Genomic DNA, 21,414 nt, shown 5'->3' on the forward strand with positions numbered 1-21,414 from the left:
AATTTCTTTATGTGACAGTTTAATTTGGTTTAGTGTCTGGGTGAGGGTTCAATTTAGTATAGAGTTAAATTTCAAAGTGATTTAATTTTAGAATTTTGTATAAGGGTTAGCATTAATAGGGACCAATGAATTATTTAGGGTTAGCTAATATGGTTTAACATTTTATATTTTTGATTTTATGTTAAGATTGACCTATTTTAGAGTTATTTGAGGGTCTAATTTTGGTTAGTGTTAGGTTTTGGTTCAATTTAGTATAAAGTTAAGATTCAAAGTGACTTAATGTTAAGGTTTAATTTGAACTCATTAAGGTTATAGATGAGTTTAAATTCAATTTACTATTTAGTTAGATTTACAGTTGTAGTTTCTATAATAAAATTTTTATTTGACATTTATAAAAGAGATTGATTATTGCTAAATATTCCTATTTATATTATTTCTTCTTAAAAGAAGTCAATTTATCTAATATTATTTTCAATATTTTTGAAAATAATCAATTTCTTGTATGCTTCAACATTTAAAAATTATATAATACTAACATGTACAAAAATGATGAAACTACAACACTGCATTTTCTTTTTAGAAAAGGAGTCGATCTTTAATATTTTAAATGAATGAAAAATCTCATTTATAATAGTATTTTATTAAAGATCAAAGTTGAAATATCAATTTTTAATTATTACATTATTAAATATTTCTTTTTTTAATTTTCATTAGCAATAAGTCCTCTGAATTCATTTCTCCTCCATTGCTAATGTTCCACTATAATAGGCAACAATTTTTAAGATCTCTAGTTATGTGCAATCTATTTTATTCTTCAAAGGCTTCAAAACTCTCTTCTTCTCATCAAAGGCTAGTCTATTCTACTCAGCGGAGGGTAAAATAAGAAATAGAATCAATCCTTGAGCCCAAAAAAATAAATTCAAAGAAAAATGAAATTGCTTTAATATTAATCTTACTACTTAGAAAAACATTATTTTTTCTTCAAATATCCATTCTCGATTAAAGATAAGATGAGGGAGGATATTTAAGATTAGTTGGGAAAAAATCAAATTCATCCAAAGCATTGAAATTCGAAAGCCGAGTGCAACTATTTATATTTCAATCTTAATGACTAGAAAAAATCTTCAAATATCCATGCCAGATCCAATTCATAAACATATTAAGCTTTAATAGAATACAACTTAACAAATTTTGGATCTCACCATCCTCTCTATATATCTCTCCAACCATTCTCACCATTTCACCTACGGATGACAAATATGAAAAGGATGTTCAAACCTCTTGATGAGGCATATGAAAAGGATATTCAAAATAGTTCAAAATGACTATACAACAGATATAATTCATATTATGTTCTATTTTTAATAAAGTAAAATATAAATCATTTATAGTATATTTTAGAAGTTAATTACACAAAATGTATTGCTCCCACATTTGATAATGAATCACACATTGACATTAAAATAATTAAAGAAAGAAAAAAATTTGCTTTAATTAAATTCTATCTTAAATCCATCTTAAGATTTAAATGCATTAAAATGGAGATTTCAAAATCAAAATATTAAAAATAGTGCTACAAATCAGTGTTTCTTTTCTAACATAAACTCCACGGCCTCAAATGTCTCATTCAAAATGTGAGTAGGACATTGAGGTCAAATCCCAATAGATAGATAACATCGATGACCAAGAACACCAACCTATAACAATGAGCCCCATGCACAAGTATTTTCATTCCCCAAATCATGTGAAGACCATCCCCTATTATTCAATATTTAAGCTTACCTAGCCTCAATGTCGTATAAAATCCTTGCCAAAAGACCTGAGAAGAGGAAGGAGTCAATGAGTAGATTCAGAATGAGGATGTGCAATTCAAATGTACTCGAAATTGAAACATAGAGACATATGCCACAACAAATCCCCCACTTCCTCTCTCATCACCCAAATGAATGACTTCTCACTTGCCTCCAATCCCCTTGCAATCGGTTAATTTCTTAGAGGGATAGAAGAAATATGTTACATAGAAATATATAAAATGAACTATTACCTTTGTGCCAAAATCCATGGCTGTAAATCTCAAAGGAGGATGCATAATGTCTAAAGCTTTTACCATATGAAACAAAATATCTATGTAGTTAAAACTGTTATTGTAAATTTCATAGAGGGATAGAAGATGATTAAATGATATCCACAATCAATTTTCTTTATAATAGTTGGCATTGCATGGTGCATTTTCTTTATAATATATTAGATGGTATTCTACAATATTTATGTTTGAATAGCTTAGATTTTCAATTCTATGGTTGATCAATGGATTCACATCAATTTCTTGCAAATTTAATCCATACTACCACCTTAGACTATCAATTTTTTCAAAAATACTAAAATGTTTACAATGAAAGTTGCTCCCATTGTAGAAGCCTCTCGGCTTAATAAAATTTAATATAAAGATAAAAATAAAATAACCATCTAAGAAGATGTCTTAAATATAATTTATATAAAATTTAATATAAAGATAAATATGACATTTTTTAAGAATTAAAAATAGAACCCAAATTATTATATAAGCTAAATATCATTCGTACTATTATTGTAGTTTCATTATCTATATCACAAACAATTAAAACAGTGTGAAGATGTATGTGTTGAGGTGGACTACAAGTCCATTTCAGTTTTACTAGCAATTCTATTTGAACTTCACTTTATCAACTTTATGATATAAACTTTAAACATCTACATAAGACCCAGTTGTAAAGTTTACTAATTTTCCTCCATTTATTAGAGAATGCCAACTAACGTTTTAATTTTAACCTCAACATTTTTAAAATCATAATCTAGCTAACAATCAATAAATGAATTGACAAAAAAAAACCAATTCCTGCCCAAATAGTGAATTCTATTGCTATTGCAATGACAAAATAAGTATACTTGCCTGCAATGCTTTGAAGAAATTTGCACGATCATTAATAAGCTCTATGAAGTTCTCAAGATAACACTGTTTTCCTCGAGATTTTCCATCATCTAGGTACGAAAATCATGGCTCAATTTGAACAAGCAACATAAATAATAAAAATTGGATGTCGCACAAATAACGAAATGAAGAATATAAAGCTTCTCTTTCATTAGGACATGCAAAAGAAATTCGATTTGTATTATTTCTTTAAAAAAATTGATTCGGGCATTCACCAAAACCCAATCAAAACTCAATGGTGAAGAAGGCTGCTAGATATAAACCTTGCTAGATTTCACTGTCAACATGCATCTCAAAAATAAATACAATACACAGACCATACTAAATATAACAACCAAGATAGGATTTCGGTAAATAAAACTAAATACACATAAAGCTTTTCTTATTTGTACTATAATCAAATTTGGATTGCAATGGTTGTTATTCTGTTAGTTTGGACAAAACATACCACAAGCAGCCAATTGCAATGCTAATCCACCCACAGTCATTGCAGTCAAATTGATCAAAACTTAATTATGTATTTCACCTTGCCAACCATCATCAGTGAACAGAAAGAAACATATTTCTCATCAGCACAAATGATGGATGTAGGAAGAGTACAAGCAATTAAAGCCATTGAAAGAAAAAGAAAAATCCAAGAAAATAGAATGAAAACCACATTAGGACGCTAGAACAAATGTACAATCCCTAGTTCGCCTCTTCAACTTTTATTTTGTCCTCACAATAATAAGAAGAATTCCTCTTGCTATCGAAGAGTTCTATGAGAAAATAGGTATTAAGAAAAACTTTAGAAAACATCCAAAATAATTTAAGAATAGGAAGAGATAGACATTGCACTTGAAGCCAATTAGTTTGTGGTGACTAATTAGGGAAGTAATGTACTAGTTTGTGGTGATTAATTAGGGAAGTAATGTACATATTTCAGGGAAGTCTTGTAACCCTAAAGAGGCAAAAATACTTGTATAAAAGGGCTTAGGGCTAGAGATTTTTTCATTGTGGGTGATGCAAAAATTGGTTCTTGTAGTGGTATTGAGTTGTAAGGGATTATAGATTGTAATTAGGTTGTAATCACTAGATCATAATAATATCAGACTTATTGTTTGGTGGACGTAGCCCAGGGGTTCGACGAACCACGTTAAATCTTGTTGTCCTATGTCCTTTTCTGTGTGATCTATTATTTTTTGATATTGTTTATATTTGCATGTAATTGTCATTTCTATACGAGATTTAATCCTAAGAAGTGGTATCAGAGTGAGGTTGTTTTCAATTATCCTCTGTAGGAAAGTCTCATAGTTGAATGGGAGCAATGGAAAATGAGGGTAAGCTAAGGGTTGACAAGTTTAATGGGAAGAACTTTTAGTTATGGAATATGCAAATGGAAAACTATTTTTATCAGAAAGATTTATGGAAGCCGTTGGAAGGAAAAATCGAGAATCAAGGATCTATGTCAAATGACAACTACAATCTTTTAGATAGAAAGACACTTTGAAGCATTCAATTATACCTGACACCATTAGTGGCATTTCATATTACAAAAGCAAAGACGACAAAAGAGTTGATGCAAACCCTAGCAAAATTGTATGAAAAGCCCTCCACTTAAAAAAAGGTATTGCTTATGAAGCATTTATTTAATATGAAAATGGCAGAAGGTGGATCTATTGCAAATCATTTAAATGAGTTTATCAATTTTAATGAATAAATTAGGGCTCTCTTGATTTAGTGTTCCTTTCCTAAAAGATGGAATAGCTTGGTAATGGTTGTGAGTAATTATGTTCCTGGATCTAGTATCCTAAAATATGATGATGTGATCGGTGTTATATTGAGTGACAAAACTCGTAGGAAATCCTCAAGTGGATCTACATCAGAAAGTACTTTGAATGCACAAAGCAGAGGCATAATGACTGAGAGAGGAAGTAATTCTGGAAATTGTGAGAAATTAAAAAGAAAGTCAAAAGGGAGGAGGTCTCAATCGAGAGTACCGAACAACTGCTAGTACTATAGAAAACTAGGGCATAAAAAAGAGATTGTTGGAGTCAAAAGAAAAATGAAGGAGATAAACTAGATGGAGACAAGGAGGAAAGGTGGTAAGTAACAAATCCAAAGAGGATTCTTTGCTTCTGTCTTTAGAAAGTGTTGATGATTCATGGGTTTTAAATTTTGGTGCTTCATTTCATGCTACACTTCATAGAGGTTATTTCATTGATTATGTCGAAGGGCATTTTGGGCTTGTTTATTTTGGGGATAATGAACCCTATCAGATTGTTAGAAAGGGAAAAGTTAAGATTAAGTTGCAGAATGTAAATCATTGGCTACTACATGAGGTAAGACATGTTCCAAGGTTAAGTAGGAATTTAATTTCAATAGGGCAACTTAATAATGAGGGTTGTGGAGTCACTTTTAATGATAAAAACTGGAAGGTTTCAAAAGGTTCCCTTGTAGTAGAAAAAGGTGTGAAAGTGGGAACCTTATATCTTTGTATAGGTCATATTGTTCCTTCTACCTTAATTGTTTTAGAGAAAAATGAATGTTTAGGAATAGTTGTTGCTGTTGAGTGGGGAGAACAAATAGCTATTGTAGATTCTAATATAGCGCTATGACACAATAGACTTGGGCACATGAGTGAGAAAGGTATGAAAGTAATTCATTCAAAGAAAATTTTTCCAGGTCTAAAATGTGTCAATATGAAATTTTCTGAAAGTTGTGTGTATCGAAAACAAAAGAGAGTGAGTTTTATGAAAAATGAGAAGGAAAATAAAAGAGAGAAATTAGAGCTTGTGCATACAAATGTATGGGGAAAGGCTTAGATATCTTCCCTTAGTGGCTCTCATTATTATGTTACATTTATTGATGACACAACTAGAAAAGTATGGGTTTATTTCCTTAGACAGAAATTTGAAGTATTTGAAATTTTTAAGAAATGAAAATGTTTGGTTGAAAATGAGACTGGTAAGAAACTCAAATTTTTCAGATCTTATAATGGTGGTGAGTATTGTAGTCATGAATTTGAATATTATTTCTCCAATAATGGTATTCATAGATAGAAAACTATTCTAAGGACTCCACAGGAAAATGGAGTGGCTTAACGCATGAATAGGACTATAATAGAGCGTGCAAGGAGCTGGATGTTGCATGACAGGTTGCCCTTACACATGTGGGTGGGGTTGTTAATACTATTGTATATTTAATTAATAGAGGTCCCTCTCCTCCTCTGGGTTGTGGTATTCCAAAAAAAGTGTGGACTAGTAAGAAGGTGAGTTATTCTTTTCTCAAAACCTTTGATTGTGAAGCATTTGTTCATATAGATTTTTAAAATAGAACCAAGTTGGAAGTTAAGTAAAAAGAATGTGTGAATTTTTTGGATATGGCATTAATGAATTTGGCTATAGGCTTTGGAATTTTCAAAATCATAAAATTGTAAGAAGCAGGGATGTCATATTCAATGAGAAAGTGTTGTGCAAAAATCTGTTGGAGCAACATGAGATGAAAGAAGATGATTATGTAGTGTTGGATGATACTCCAAAAGATGATGTTCCAATAATTCCTCATGATATGCAACAACCACAACAACAAATACCACACACACCAGTGAATGTTAGAGTATCAACAAGGCAAAATAGACCTTTAGAAAGATTTTCTCCCTCTTTGTATTCTATTTTACTAACAAATGTTGGTGAACCAGAATGTTATGATGAAGCTGTGTAGGTGGATACTAAGATTCAATGGGAGTCTAAAATTAAAGATGAAATGGACTTTTTTATGAAAAATAAGATATGAGATTTATGCAAGTTGCCTATAGGTAAAAGGACTTTACAGAATAAATGGGTTTATAGATTAAAAGAAGAGGATGGAGGTAAGAAAAGATCTAAAGCCAAGTTCATTATAAAAAGATTTACACAAAAAAAGGGCATTGAATTTCATGAGATATTTTCTCCCATTGTTAAGATGACTTCTATTTGCATTGTTTTAAGTATTGTGGCTACTGAAGATTTGTAATTAGAGTATGTTGATGCTAAAATAGTCTTCATTCATGGTGATTTGGATGAAAAGATATATATGGCTCAACCATAGGGATTTGAGGTCAAAGGTAAGGAAAATTTAGTGTGTAGATTGAAGAAAAGTTTATATAGCTTGAAGCAAGCACCTCGGCAATGGTATCTGAAATTTGACAGTTTTATGCATGAGCATGGATATAGTAAGTGTCATTTAGATCATTGTGTTTATTTTAAGAGGTTGGATGATGATAGCTACATTATTTTATGTTTATAGATTGATAATATGCTTGTAGTTGGGTCTAACATGGATCATATTAAGGGGTTGAAATGCTAGTTAGCACATGCATTTTCTATGAAGGATTTGGGGGAAGTAAAAGAAATCTTTGGTATGAAGATTTTTAGAGATAGGAAGAATAGGAAATTGACGCTATCTCAGGCTGATTATGTTGAGAAGGTGTTGCAATGTTTCTCTATGGAGAATACTAAAGCTGTCAGCAGACCTTTACCTGGTCATTTGAAGTTGACTAAGGAGATGTGTCCTAAGACACAATAAGAGGACGATAAGATGTCCAAGGTACCCTATGCTTTAGTTGTAGGAAGTTTGATGTATGCTATGGTATGCACAAGGCCAGCTATTGCACATTTAGTGGGAGTTGTTAGTAGGTATATGAGTCATCCTGGAATTGAACATTAGAATGCAATTAAATAGATTCTCAAATATCTTAGAGGAACATCCAGTAAGTGTTTACACTTTGGGGGCTCTACTATTGATTTACAATGCTATGTTGACTCAGATTTGGTAGGGGATATTGATACCAGGTGGAGTACTACAAGTTATGTATTTACTATTGGTGGGGCAGTGGTGAGCTGGGTTTCTAGGTTATAGAAGGTTAATGCTTTATCCACTATAGAGGCAAAAAATGTTGCTACTATAGAGGCAACCAAGGAGATGATATGACTTTAGTTCTTCTTGGAAGAATTGGGACACCCTCAGAGGGATAATTATTTGTTTATAGATAGTCAAAGTGCCATTCATCTTACAAAGAATTCAGCTTTGCATTCCAAGACCAAACACATTTAGTTGGATACCATTTCATTCGGTCAGTTTTGGATGATGGAAAATTAAAGCTAAATAAGATACATATAGATGACAATCCAGTGGATATGTTTACAAAGGTAGTGAGAAGGGAGAAGCTAAATTCTTCTTCAACTTCGGTTGGTCTTCTAGACTAAATAAGAATAATAGAACAACAAAGTCCAAGTTGGTTCGATTTAGTGAGAGCCCCATATGTTAGCGGTATTGCTACAAGATCAATCTCCAAGTCGGATATTGGTGTCTAGTGTAGAGTTTGATCAGTCTCCAAGTGGGAGATTGTTAGTTTGTGGTGACTAATTAGGGAAGTAATATACATACTTTATAAATTCTAAGGAGTTTAAGGCATCAACCTAAAAGAAAAAATTTGGTACTACTTGCCAATTTGCCACTAAAGTTTTGGCTAGCATTTGCCAATTTATGGCTGACATGTTGTAACCCTAAAGTGGCAAAAATATTTGTATAAAAGGGCTTAGGGTTAGGGATTGTTTCATTGTGAGTGATGCAAAAATTGGTTCTTGTGATAAGAGATTACAAATTGTAATCAGGTTGTAATCATTGGATCGTAATAATATCCGACTTGCTATTTGGTGGGCGTAGCCTAGGGTTTGGGTGACCCACAATAAATCTTGGTGTCTTGTGTTCTTTTCTATGTGATCTATTATTTTTTGATATTGTTTATATTTACATGTAATTGTTATTTCTGTCTAAAGTTTAACCCTAACAAAGCCTCTACTTTGTTGCATCTATTTCATAATTACTTACAATTGATGAACATGGGACTCATAAAATCATAAGTTATAGTCAAACACGTTGGTAGGTATGTAGCAGCACAACAATCTTCGATAATAGAAAAATAGACATTATAGATATAATTATCAAAGCATAGCCTAGACACCTAGAATGCTACTTAACATTTTTCTTAATATTTGGATAGAAAAATAAAAATGACTACTACAAAAAATGCCAGTAGCCAATAGTCTTGTAAGCCCCAATTCCGCCATTGGCCATTGAACCATATCAATCCGCTACTAGAATTTATGGATTTTTTATTTGATATTTGTTTATTTATATTATATGATTATGTATTTAATTACAAATTTTTTATTGGATATTTTTGTTTTTATATTATATGATTATATATTTAATAATAAATAATAATTAGTAAATACTATTAATTTAGTTAATCAATATTTTACCATATTAAATATTAAATTTGGCACTATGATTATTAAATGTTGGAATTTGGCACTGTGATTATTAAATGTTGGAATTTGGCACTTTGGTTATTAAAGTTTAGAAATTTAATAAAATGTATGCCCGTCAAATCCCTATAGCAAAAACATCTAGATGGAACGAAATTTAAAGAAAATTAAAATTAAAAAAGAGCATAACAAAAACAAGACATATAAAACCCTAAGTTCGAGGTATAGCTAGACAGATCAGATTTCTCTCATATCCCATGAGGTACATACGGACATTCACATTTAAACCATTAATTCTCAACTGCAGTACAAATTTAACCTGAATAAAAAAAACTTGCGAAGTCCATCATATTGAAAAAGTAAAATACGATAGAATTGTCATACCAGATGGAAGGCAAATGAATGCCGCCCCCTCACAGAATGCACTTCGCCTGATTGAATATGGATGAAGTATCGATTATATCCTGAGATGGGTATCTAGTGCGCATAGAATATGCAATGCAATACATCATTAATTTATGGAGGAAGAGGAAAATGATTAAAGTACAACACCTGTTGATCAAAATCATAAAGCAACTACACAAGAGCATAAACTAGAATGCTAAAGGCGATGCCGTAGATTTACGAATTACATGAAGGAGGCCATGTTCACTATTTTGTGTAGGCATTCCAACTTTTTGCCATGACTTAGCACCATCCCACAGCTTGTAGTACCATCCCACAGCTTGCCACAAATTTTATGCCAAATTTCCTGCACAAATATTTAAAGATATCAACGAGAAATTGGATAAGAGCCAATGAGAAAATTGGAAAATTGCAACAAAAAATTGAGTTGAATAGAAAGTAATGAAAGACCTTAGTATATAACAAAATTTTAGTTCTTTGCATGAAAACCGAGACGAAAACAAATGCCAAATAGAGCACCAGAAAGATTAGTCCCCCTTTAGATGGCAGGGACAAAAGGTAACTAACAATTCATCTATAATCAAAAGGAAAACCAGAGAATATTATACTCCAAAGCCGCTTGCTTTTGTGTTGGTTGAACCCCCCAAGCAACAACGTCAAGCCACCCACATTAATGATACTCATTCCTTGTTCCTATTTGGTAGGCTGCAACATGATAGGGATACATGAAACTTGTATAGCCTGAAATTGGTTAAGAATTTGAAATTGTAAATGACAATTTACTGAAATGATCGGACAACACAAAAAAAATATTAGAAAGTCATTTAAAATATGTAAGTGGAAAGGAATGATAACTAAAATTATACAAACCTAAACCAGAGTCGTAGACACCTGGCATTGGGCATGCAGGAGATGCATGGACAGCTAAGGCCTTCATGAAAGCAACACGTCACGGTTTACTGCCACCACATGGCATGAGTCCATAAGCCTAATTTTTAGCCTAATTTTCTGGAAAGGAAAATAAAAATATCCTCAAGCAAAAGAAGCTGAACCAAATCGAAAATCAAGAATTTTAAAATAGAAATTTTATTTTAGTAGGATGTAATCCTGCCACCATAGTATATAGCAAAATTTTTGGCTTTTAATGATTTTCAAAGCATTAACTAATAGAAAAAAAGAAATATGAAAACTTTAATCCTTCCCTTTTAAGGTAGGGACTAATAATAAGTCATCTACAGTTCATATCTGTCAATTGAACTAGCTTATATATAATTTTATAGATATAAAAGTTGAGAGTTATTCTTCTAAGGTGCCTATTGTACTGAGTTAGATTGTGAAAATAGATGCCTTGAGAAGGATAACACTTAGCTTATATATATAAGCTAGTAGCAAACGCGACACATAATTAATCATAGTATTTGTTTAAATATATTATTTTTATTTATTTTAATTATTTAAGTATTTTTTTAAAAATTATTTTCAATTATAAGTTTAATTAATTATTAGAATAAATAATTTTATTTTTTTAAATTCAAGTAATTAAAATAAATTTATAATTGAAATTAGCATTTTTGTTTGCATTAGCATTAGTATAGGTTTCATCCTTCAAATTATATCCAAATTTGTAATAGAGAAAAGGTCATACTCGAGCTTATATATTCTCTAGTATATATAGGAAAGTCAATATTGGATCCACCCCCCCCCCTTCTCTCTCTCTATGTCCATCTATTAAAATACCCATCACCATTCTCTCTCTACCTCACGTCTCCCCTTCCCCCTTTTTTTCCATCTCGCCCCCTCTGACCATCTCTTCCACCTAATATAATATATCTCCAACCCATCTCTCTCTCTCTCTCTCTCTCTCTCTCTCTCTCTCTCTCTCTCTGTCTCTCTCTCTCTCACACACACACACACACACACACACACACACACACACACACACACACACACACACACATACACACACACACACACAAGACCTCTCTCTAACTCCTAACCTCTCCCTCTCCCATATGCCCTCTCTCTCTAAATCCTAACTCATAACCTCTCTCTCTATCTATCTCTATCTCTCTAACTCCCTCCCTACCTGCCTCTCCCTCTCTGCCAAAACTCTCTTTCTTTGCCATGCCTGTCTGATCCATGCCCTAATCTCTCTCTCTCTCTCTCTCTCTCCCCCCTCCACATCTAACCATCTATTTTCCTTATTTATCATATTTATCATACACCCTGCCCCCCCCCCCCCCCCTCCCCCTCTCTCTCTCTCTCTCACACACACACACACACACACAAACACACACACACACACACACAGACACACACACACACACACACACACACACACACACACACACACACACACACACACACACACACACACACACACACACACACACATTTCTCCTTTTGCTCTCTATATATCTCTATCCACACATCTTTATCTCTCTAATTTTCCTCTTTGTCCCCTGACCAGTCAAACCATATCTTCGCACTAATTACCCCCATCTCTTTCTATGTCTTTCATGTCTATCTTGTGCTTAGTACTCTCATTCACTCTCTCCTCTCCATCTTACCATCTCCTTTGCCTCTCCTTCTCCAATGCTTTAATTATTCTCTTTCTCTCTAATTCATATCTGACCCCTCTATGTTGTCTCTTTCTTCCATATATCTTCCACTTCTTCCCATCTCTTGCTCCCTCTCATCATCTCATCCACCTAATTACCATTTAGCTCTACACCCTATCTCTCACACTCTCTCAGCCTATCTTCTCTTTCTCTCCCTTTCTCTTTGTCTCTCTCATATCTCTCTCCACCTAAATATTATTTTTCATGCCCCCCCCACTCTCACCCATCTCCTCCACCTCGATACCATTTATCTCTAAACCATGTCTCTCTCCCTATCCCTCTTCTAATTATGAATATGGTTTAGTAGGTTAAGTATTAATTTTTATTATTTGGAGTTATTATTTAGTATTTATGGTTAGGATAATGGTTCACATTTAGGATTGGAATTAGAAATTAAGGTTAGGTTGATGGGCTTATATAAGAATCTAAATTTAGTTTTAGCATTAAGATTAAGATTTCACCTCTATGACAAAGACATCAATAAGGGTTAGTAATAGGGTCTAACATTTTGGAGGTTTAATTTTATTTAGTGTTTGAATTAATTTTGTATATGTTATGTATGAAAAATTTTATAATTAGAGTTATGGTTTCAATTACTTTACATGTGTGTTTAATTTGCTTTAGTGTCTAGGTGAGGGTTCAATTTAGTATAGAGTTAAATTTCAAAGTGATTTAAAGTTAGAAGTTTGTATTAGAGTTGGCATTATGGTTAAGTCCTAACATTAGGGATCAAGGAATTATTTAGGGTTAGCTAATATGGTTTAGCATTTTATATGTTTGATTTTATGTTAAGATTTTCGTCTTTCTCCCTCCTCCCTATATCTCTCTCTCCACACATCTTTATCTCTCTAACTTTTCTCTTTCACTTTCTCCCCTCACTAGTCAAACCATATCTTCCCACTAATTACCCCCATCTCTCTCTTTCTCTTTCAAATATATCTTGTGCTCATTACTCTCTTTCACAGTCACCTCCCCTTCATCTTACAATCTCCCCCATCTCTCTCTCTCTCTCTCCAATGTTTTCATTTTTCTCTTTTTCTCTAACTCATATCTACCCCCACTACATTGTCTCTTTTTTCCATATATATCTTCCCCTTCTTCTTTCTTTCTTCTATCTCTCACTCCCTCACACCATCTCATCCACCTAATTACCATTTATCTCTACACCTTGTCTCTCACACTCCCTCTCCTTGTCTTCTGTTGCTCTCTCTATCTCATTGTCTCTCTCACATCTCTCTCCACCTAATTATTGTCTTTCAATCCCCCCTTCTCCCCCGTCTTCCTCCACCTAGTTACCATTTATCTCTACACCATGTCTCTCCCCCTCTCCCTCTTCTAATTATGAATATGAGGGTAAGTATTAAGTTTCAATATTTGGAGTTATTGTTTAGTATTTATGATTAAGATAATGGTTTACAATAAGGTTTGAATTTACAAATTAAGCTTAGGTTTATGGACTTATATAAGCATCAAAATTTAGGGTTATCATTAAGATTAAGGTTTAACCTTTATGATAAAGGCATTAATAATGGTTAGTAATAGGGTTTAACATTTTGGAGGTTTAATTTTAGTTAGTGTTTGAATCAAATTTTTATATGCTATGTTTGAAATGAATTATACTTAGGGTTATGGTTTCAATTTGTTTATGTGACGGTTTAATTTATTTTAGTGTCTAGGTGAGGGTTCAATTTAGTATAGAGTTAAATTTCAAAGTGATTTAATTTTAGAATTTTGTATAAGGGTTAGCCTTACTAGGGACCAAAGAATTATTTAGGGTTAGTTAATATGGTTTAACATTTTATATGTTTGATTTTATGTGAAGATTGATCTATTTTAGAGTTATGTTAGGGTTTAATTTAGTTTAGTGTTAGGTCTTGGTTCAATTTAGTATAAAGTTAAGATTCAAAGTGACTTAATGTTAAAGTTTAATTTGAACTCATTAAGGTTATAATTGAGTTTAAATTCAATTTATTGTTTTGTTAGATGTAGGGTTGTAGTCTCTATAATAAAAATTTTATTTGACATTAATACAAGATATTGATTATTTTTAAATATTCATATTTATATTATTATTTTAAAAAAAAGTCAATTTATCTGATATTATTTTTAATATTTTTGAAGCAATCAATTTCTTGTATGCTTAAACATTTAAAAATTGTATAATACTAACATGTATAAAAATGATGAAACTACAACACAACATTTTCTTTAGAGAAAAGGAGTTGATCTCTAATATTTTAAATTAATGAAAAATCTTACTTATAATAGTATTTTATTAAAGATCAAAGTTGAACTATCATTTTTAAATTATTACATTATTAAATATTACTTTGTTTAATTTTCATTAGCAATAAGTCCTATGAATTTATTTATCCTCCATTGCTAATGTTCCACTGTAATAGGAAACAGTTTTTAAGATCTCTAGTTATGTGCAATCTATTTTATTCATCAAAGGCTTCAAAACTCTTCTTCTCATCAAAGGCTACTCTATTATACTTAGTGGAGGGTAAAATAAGAGATATAGAAATAGGATCACTCCTTGAGCCCAAAAAAATAAATTCAAAGCTGAATGCAATTTCTTTAATATTAAACTTACTACTTGGGAAAACCTTAGTTTTTCTTCAAATATCCATTCTATATTAATGATAAGACGAGGGAGGATATTTAGGATTAGTTGGGAAAAAATCAATGCATCCAAAGCATTGGAATTCGAAAGCCAAGTGCAATTATTTATATTTCAATCTTATTGGGCATAAAAAGTCTTCAAATATCCATGACAGATCTAATTCATAAACATATTAAGCTTTAATAGAATACAACTTAACAAATTTTGGATCCCACCATCCTCTCCATATATCTCTCCAACCATTCTTACCATTTCACCTTTGGATGATGAATATGAAAAGAATGGTCAAACCTTCTGATGAGGCATATGCAAAGGATATTGAAAATAGTTTGAAATGACTATACAATAGATATAATTCATATTATGTTATTTTTAAATAAAGTAAAATATAAATCATCTATAGTATATTTCAGAAGTTAATTAAACAAAATGCACTGCTTCCACATTTGATAATCAATCACACACACTAACATTAAAATCATTAAAGAAAGAAAAAATAAGTTTTAATTAAATCTCATGTTAAATCCATCTTAAGATTTAAATGAATTAAAATAGACATTTCAAAATTAATATATTAAAAATAACACTACAAATTAGTGTCTCTTTTTTAACATAAACTCCATGGCCTCAAAAAATTTCATTCAAAATGTGAGCAGGACATCGAAGTCAAATCCCAATAGATAGATAACATGCAAGAACACCAACCTATAACAATGAGTGCCCACACACAAGTATTTGATTTCCCAAATCCTGTAAAGACCATCTCCTATTGTTCAATTTTTTAGCTTACCTAGCCTAAATGTCATATAAAATCTTTTCCTAAAGACCTGAGAAGAGGAAGGAGTCAATGAGTATATTGAGGATGAGGATGTGCAATTCAAGTGTAGTTGGAATTGAAAACATAGAGATAGACACCATAACAGATCCCCTACTTCCTCCATCATCACCAAAATGAATGACTCCTTGCTTGCCTACAATGTCCCTATAATTGGTTAATTCCTTAGAGGGATAGAAGAAATATGTTACACAAAAATATATAAAATGAACTACTACCTTTCCATCAAAATCTGTAGATGTAAATCTCAAAGGAGGATGCATTATATCTAAAGTGTTTACCATATGAAACAAAATATTTGTGTACTGAAATATATTACTGTAAATTTCTTAGAAGGATAGAAGATGATTAAATGATATCCAAAATCAATTTTCTTTATAATAGTTGGCATTGCATGGTGCATTTTCTTTATAATAGATGGCATTCTACAATATGAAACTGACGATATTTGTGTTTGGATAGCTTAGATTTTCAATTCTGTGGTTGATCAATGGATTCACACCAATTTCTTGCCACTTCAATGCATACTACCACCTTGAATTTTCAAAATTTTCAAAAATACTAAAATGTTTACAACGAAAGTTGCTCCCATTGTAATAGCCTCTTGACTTAGAAACTATTAACCGTAATATAGTTAGATATGAATTATTTAATTCATTTAATATCTTAAAATTTAAATATATTATAGTAATAATCAATTTTATCTTAAGACTATTAACTTCTCGTTTTCAAGAACAAGAAAGCAAATTTTAAAGTTCTAAACATTACAAATTGGATATCAATAACCCATCTTAGAATATTCTTCAAATGAGTAAAATGGTCTAAGGTGATTAAAATTTGCAACATTTCATCATAAAATATTAATTGATGGCTATGTTATTAGGATGGCATATTGGATCAATAAATCATAAAATCATATGTATTATACAAAGGCTGGAGTATGCCCATTCATAAAATCATATGTATTATACAAAGGCTGGAGTATGCCCTTTTAACTATGTATATGCTTGTAATTTATCATTATTAATATAAAGAAAATCTAAAAATTATTAAAATATAATTTTACCTATGATTCATTATAAATTAACTAATTTCCCAAAATGAATCTCTAAATGAAAAGGAGATTCACCTAAGACTATTAAAATTTAAAAAAATAGTAGGTTAGTTGTTCAATTGAACTTGTCAATTTTCAAAGGAATTTAAAATAGATTTATCAAACCAAAAAAAATATTTGATTTTTTTATTACAAGTGATTATCACAAATTATTCAACTATTTCCCAATATCACTCAAGTTAATTTCATTCAATGTAAACATTAATTTTACTTATTATATTCTTTAAGTGAAATAGTCCATGGAACAACTAACACTTCTACTCTTTATCATATAAAATGTAATATTCTTTCAAATCTTTTATAGAATCCATATTAATTCAAATAAATAATAATTTAACATATTTGCAATATTTAACAAATTTTAAATAAATCTAATGATATAACAATTATGAATTATTTTAGTTTACAAAACCTAAAAATTAAATTATATCAATAACTCCTTAAGATTAAAGAAATTAACATTTACAATTAAAATAAATCAAATGTTTAATATTGTTTAAAGAACATCAAAAATAACTTTTCATAAAATAGAATTTTCATCACTCAAAATGAACGTACAAAAACAAAATTCTTCTCCAGTACATTAACTCAAACATTACTAATAAAAAAAATGGTAACTATATACTACTACTAAGAAGAAATCCCAAGCTCCATTACTCAAGATGAACATAAAAAAATAAAATTCTTTCTCTAGTACATTAAATGAGACATTACTAATAAGAAAATGGTAATTATATACTACTATACGAAGAAATCCCAAGCCACTAGATGGTAATCATTCCGAATATTCCCACGTGGAGTATTACGATAGTAGTTATTGACTATAGTAAGGTTAGCCCTATAGTAATGGTTTTTCTGTACGCTGCATCCAACGTTACAGTGGCCCTTCTGTGGCGAGCCTCCATGAGGGGAGAGCACAAAGAGGAAGCTTTCTAGGTAAGCTCAGTCCAAACTCTTCATCCCTATCAAGCTCACCATTCACACTCCAATCAAAGCAATGTATAAACTGAGCAAGAGCCAAGTAAACATTCTTAAGTCCGCTGATCATTCCGGGGCATCCCCTCCTTCCTGATCCAAAAGCCAACAACTCAAAGTCTTGACCTTTCAAATCTATGCTCGACCCAATAAACCTCTCGGGCTTGAATTCTAAAGGCTCCTCCCACAGACTCTCATCTCTTCCGATTGCCCAAACATTCACAAACACCCTTGTTTTTGGTGGAACATAAGATCCACCCACATTGCAGCCCTCGGTTGTCTCCCGAGGAACCAGAAAGGGCCCTGCCGGATGCAATCGAAATGTTTCCTTCACCACGCATGACAAATACTCCAAATCCACGAGATCAATCTCCTTTACAATGCGGTCTCTCCCAACCTTCAATTCAATCTCTTGCTTCGCCTTCGCCATTGCTTTACGGTTTCTCAGCAGCTCAGTCATCGCCCATTCTATTGCTGACGAAGTTGTGTCTACTCCACCAACTAACATATCCTGTGAATACATTGAACTCGTTGGTTAGTAAGATCTTATCAATAATGTTTAGACAAAAACAAATTCACGAGACCGAAGGGCAACCTCTAATCCTAACATCGACTAACCAGAATGAAGAATACAATCATAAGAAAAAACCTTAACCCTAACCCTAACGTCTAACAAGCAATCTTATTATCTGAAACATTGTTTCTGAAATGGACCGTAACAACATTTTCAACATTGACATTTCTCGTCATATTCCCTAATCCATCAGCAAAAGAATAAAAACATAAGAAAAAATCCTAACCCTAACATCTAACAAGCAATCCTAATAAAATCTGTACATGGCTTTTATTTAAACTAAACAGACCAGAATGATTGCTTTGATCTGAAGGCGAGATACTTGTAACCCTTGACTCTCGCTCTCCGCCAGGTCCAACATCACATCCACCATGTCGTGTGCCTCAAATTCCTTCTCCCTTCTCCTCTCAACGTGCTCATCGATGACCTTCTCAGCAAACTCATCATATATCTTAAAAACAGCCTTCATGCGGCGGATGTGTCCTCCCCAATCGCGAAAGGCGAGAGCGGGAACCAAATCACCGATAACAACAGCTCCCAAGAGATGCATAATCTCAATCACCATCTCCGTAAAATCCTGCCCTCCGCTCAGTTTATGGTCAGCGTAGCTTCTCCCTGCAAAACTTCTACACATGACGTTGAGTGTGAGGGCGAAGATGTGCTTCCTCAGATTGACAGACTTCACGCCGTGCTGGCTCTCCTCCCACACAGATCTCACCATGGCGGACGCCTCGTCCTCTCTGATCCACCCGAACGTCTCGGTTCTCTTGACCGTCAGAAGTTCAATTGTGAGCCACTTTCTCATCTTCCGCCAGTGCTCTCCATAGGGCGCCATCACCACGTCTTTGCTGCCGTATGTTATGTACTTGGCCGCAGATGTGAGTGGCCTGCTGGCGAAGATCAGATCATAGGTTTTAAGAAACTCTTTAGCCATGGCAGGAGAAGAGGCGACAACTGTTGGTACCGAGCCCAAGTGAAGATAAATGATGGGCCCGTACTTTTTTCCGAGCTCAGTAATTGAAACATGAGGAAGGCTTCCAATGAGATGCAGATTGCCTACCAGTGGCCATGGTCGCGGCCCTGGTGGCAATGGCAACTCATGATCCTTATTGCTCTTGCTCTTCCTTTTTGTCAGAGATATGTATACTAAACATAGGAAGATGAGAAAACATACCAAGTCTACTGCGGGGGAACTGATCCACGCCATGTTTGAATAACCCGCCTTGCAAATAATTGGTATGAACTAATCATATTTAAAGGACCTTACCGGGCAAATGTTTTGCAAACGTTCGACCATAAATGCTGCATTAAAACGATTGTCATTCCTAATATTCAGGCACGCTCTCGGACTAATGCGTTGTAGAGTATCGTCCCTATTCATTGCTACACGAGGAGATTGATTTTCTCTTCACTAGGTAGTTTTATACTGATTTCTATAATATTTGTACTTGTTTATGAATATTTATGTGATGTTGAATTGTCTGCCTTCAATTTTAAATCTTGTTTATGAATATTAATATGATGTTGAATTGTCTGCCTTCAGTTTTAAATCTTGTTTATGAATATATATATGATGTTGAATCGTCTACCTTCAATTTTTCATTGAAACGTGCTTGAATATTTCTTTTAAATGCCCCACAAATGACATTGACTTTCATAATGTTGATTGTTTTCGTAATTGTGGGCTCTCATATAAGATTAGATTATTACTTTTGGATTTAATATACGATTATATTCTTATTAATTTTTGTAAGCAATTTTGCAATTCAATGCATTGGTCACATTCGCAGTCAGCAATCTGTAGGGTTCACATGTATGATCTAGAATCGTATAGTCTTTGAGGTGGCTTAATTTATTATCGCATATGTTGTATAGAACCATAAATTTATCACATGCTATATGAAATGAAAATGCACGTTTCATATTTTTTCGGAAAAGATTCTGTATTTTGTATGCAGTGACTAAATAGTTTTATATCTTGTATATGTTAACTATTTTATTTAAATTCGTTAGAGCTTTTATTCTGAATGCCACACAAAGGAGATCGACGTTTGTTTAGTGTTAGTTGTACACATTTTCATAATTGAAAGCTATCATTAGAATTGATTTTTGTATTTCATGTCTTAACTTTGTGTTAGGATTGGAGTTAAATATTTTTATTTGTGAGTAAGTTAGTTTAAATGTTTATAATTTCAATATTCTATTTTTAAGAATTTTTTTTTTCATTCAACTAAAATATTTTTAAAAATATTATTTATACTTAGATTACATAATATTTTAAGAAATACTATTATATATTATTATTATCAAAATATTTTAATTTTTATATTATAATTTATTTATAATAGGATATATGATATATATGAATACAATTTAACTATATAAAATTTGTGTTGATTTAAATATTTTATATACTAAAATTTATTATTTTAACATTAGATTTTTACTAGAAACTATTAAAACTCAGGCAAGTACTAAGTCATTATATGGCACTTGTTTACTATATGTAGTAATGACATTTTCAATTGCTATTTTAGCATAATTTTCTTCTTTGAAAATATTGTAAAATTAGTTATAACTATAGTCTTACAAAATGTTTCTATTGTGAGCTCAGCTAGGGTTTGTACGACTTTCATCTAAACTCTCGCTAGTTTCCACCGTCTGTCATACCACATTTACTATATGAATAAGATTTCATTTATAATGAGTTCGGCCTTCTTTAACCCAACAACTAATGCTGGTGCTAGAGTTGTTGTTGTTACTAGAGAGAATGGCTCCACTGACCAAGTGCCCATGCAAGTTTGTTCCCAAGGTGTTTCGCGAGGTAATTCCTCTCTTGATATTATTTTGAATCTCAAGGAGTTTGATAGTGTATGCACATGGCTAGAACAACAAACCTTCATTGGGTATTTTGTGGGTCATACTCCATCTAAAAGCATGCTATGAGAATGGATTTCTAAGGTTTGGACATCTCAGGGTGTTCATCTTGAAGGCATTCAAAGCCTT

The 21,414-nt window shown here is 32.2% G+C and overlaps 1 protein-coding gene across 1 annotated transcript; it reads right to left on the reverse strand.

Moving 5' to 3' along the window:
- Window positions 1–17,522: 17,522 nt before the first annotated feature.
- Window positions 17,523–19,669, reverse strand: LOC149540167 (cytochrome P450 750A1-like). Its single transcript, XM_089799491.1, has 2 exons — window positions 18,698–19,669; window positions 17,523–18,345 (listed from the first exon to the last, which is right to left on the reverse strand). Exons 1-2 carry the CDS (start codon window positions 19,613–19,615, stop codon window positions 17,734–17,736), a joined length of 1,530 nt encoding a protein of 509 aa, XP_089655617.1. The 5' UTR covers window positions 19,616–19,669; the 3' UTR covers window positions 17,523–17,733.
- Between the last annotated feature and the right edge of the window lie 1,745 nt (window positions 19,670–21,414).

Source organism: Cupressus sempervirens, chromosome 9, assembly GCF_028749045.1.
Source record: "Cupressus sempervirens isolate cs-2001-9-10 chromosome 9, ASM2874904v1, whole genome shotgun sequence".
NCBI classification, from domain to species: Eukaryota; Viridiplantae; Streptophyta; class Pinopsida; order Cupressales; family Cupressaceae; genus Cupressus; species Cupressus sempervirens.

Bases quoted from the DNA above. Each gene is read 5' to 3' on its own strand.
- LOC149540167 (XM_089799491.1), bottom strand. From the start codon at position 19,615: ATGGCGTGGATCAGTTCCCCCGCAGTAGACTTGGTATGTTTTCTCATC. The intron at 18,346-18,697 runs GTCTGTTTAGTT...ATGTATTCACAG, and splicing joins AGATCAAAGCAATCATTCTG to GATATGTTAGTTGGTGGAGT.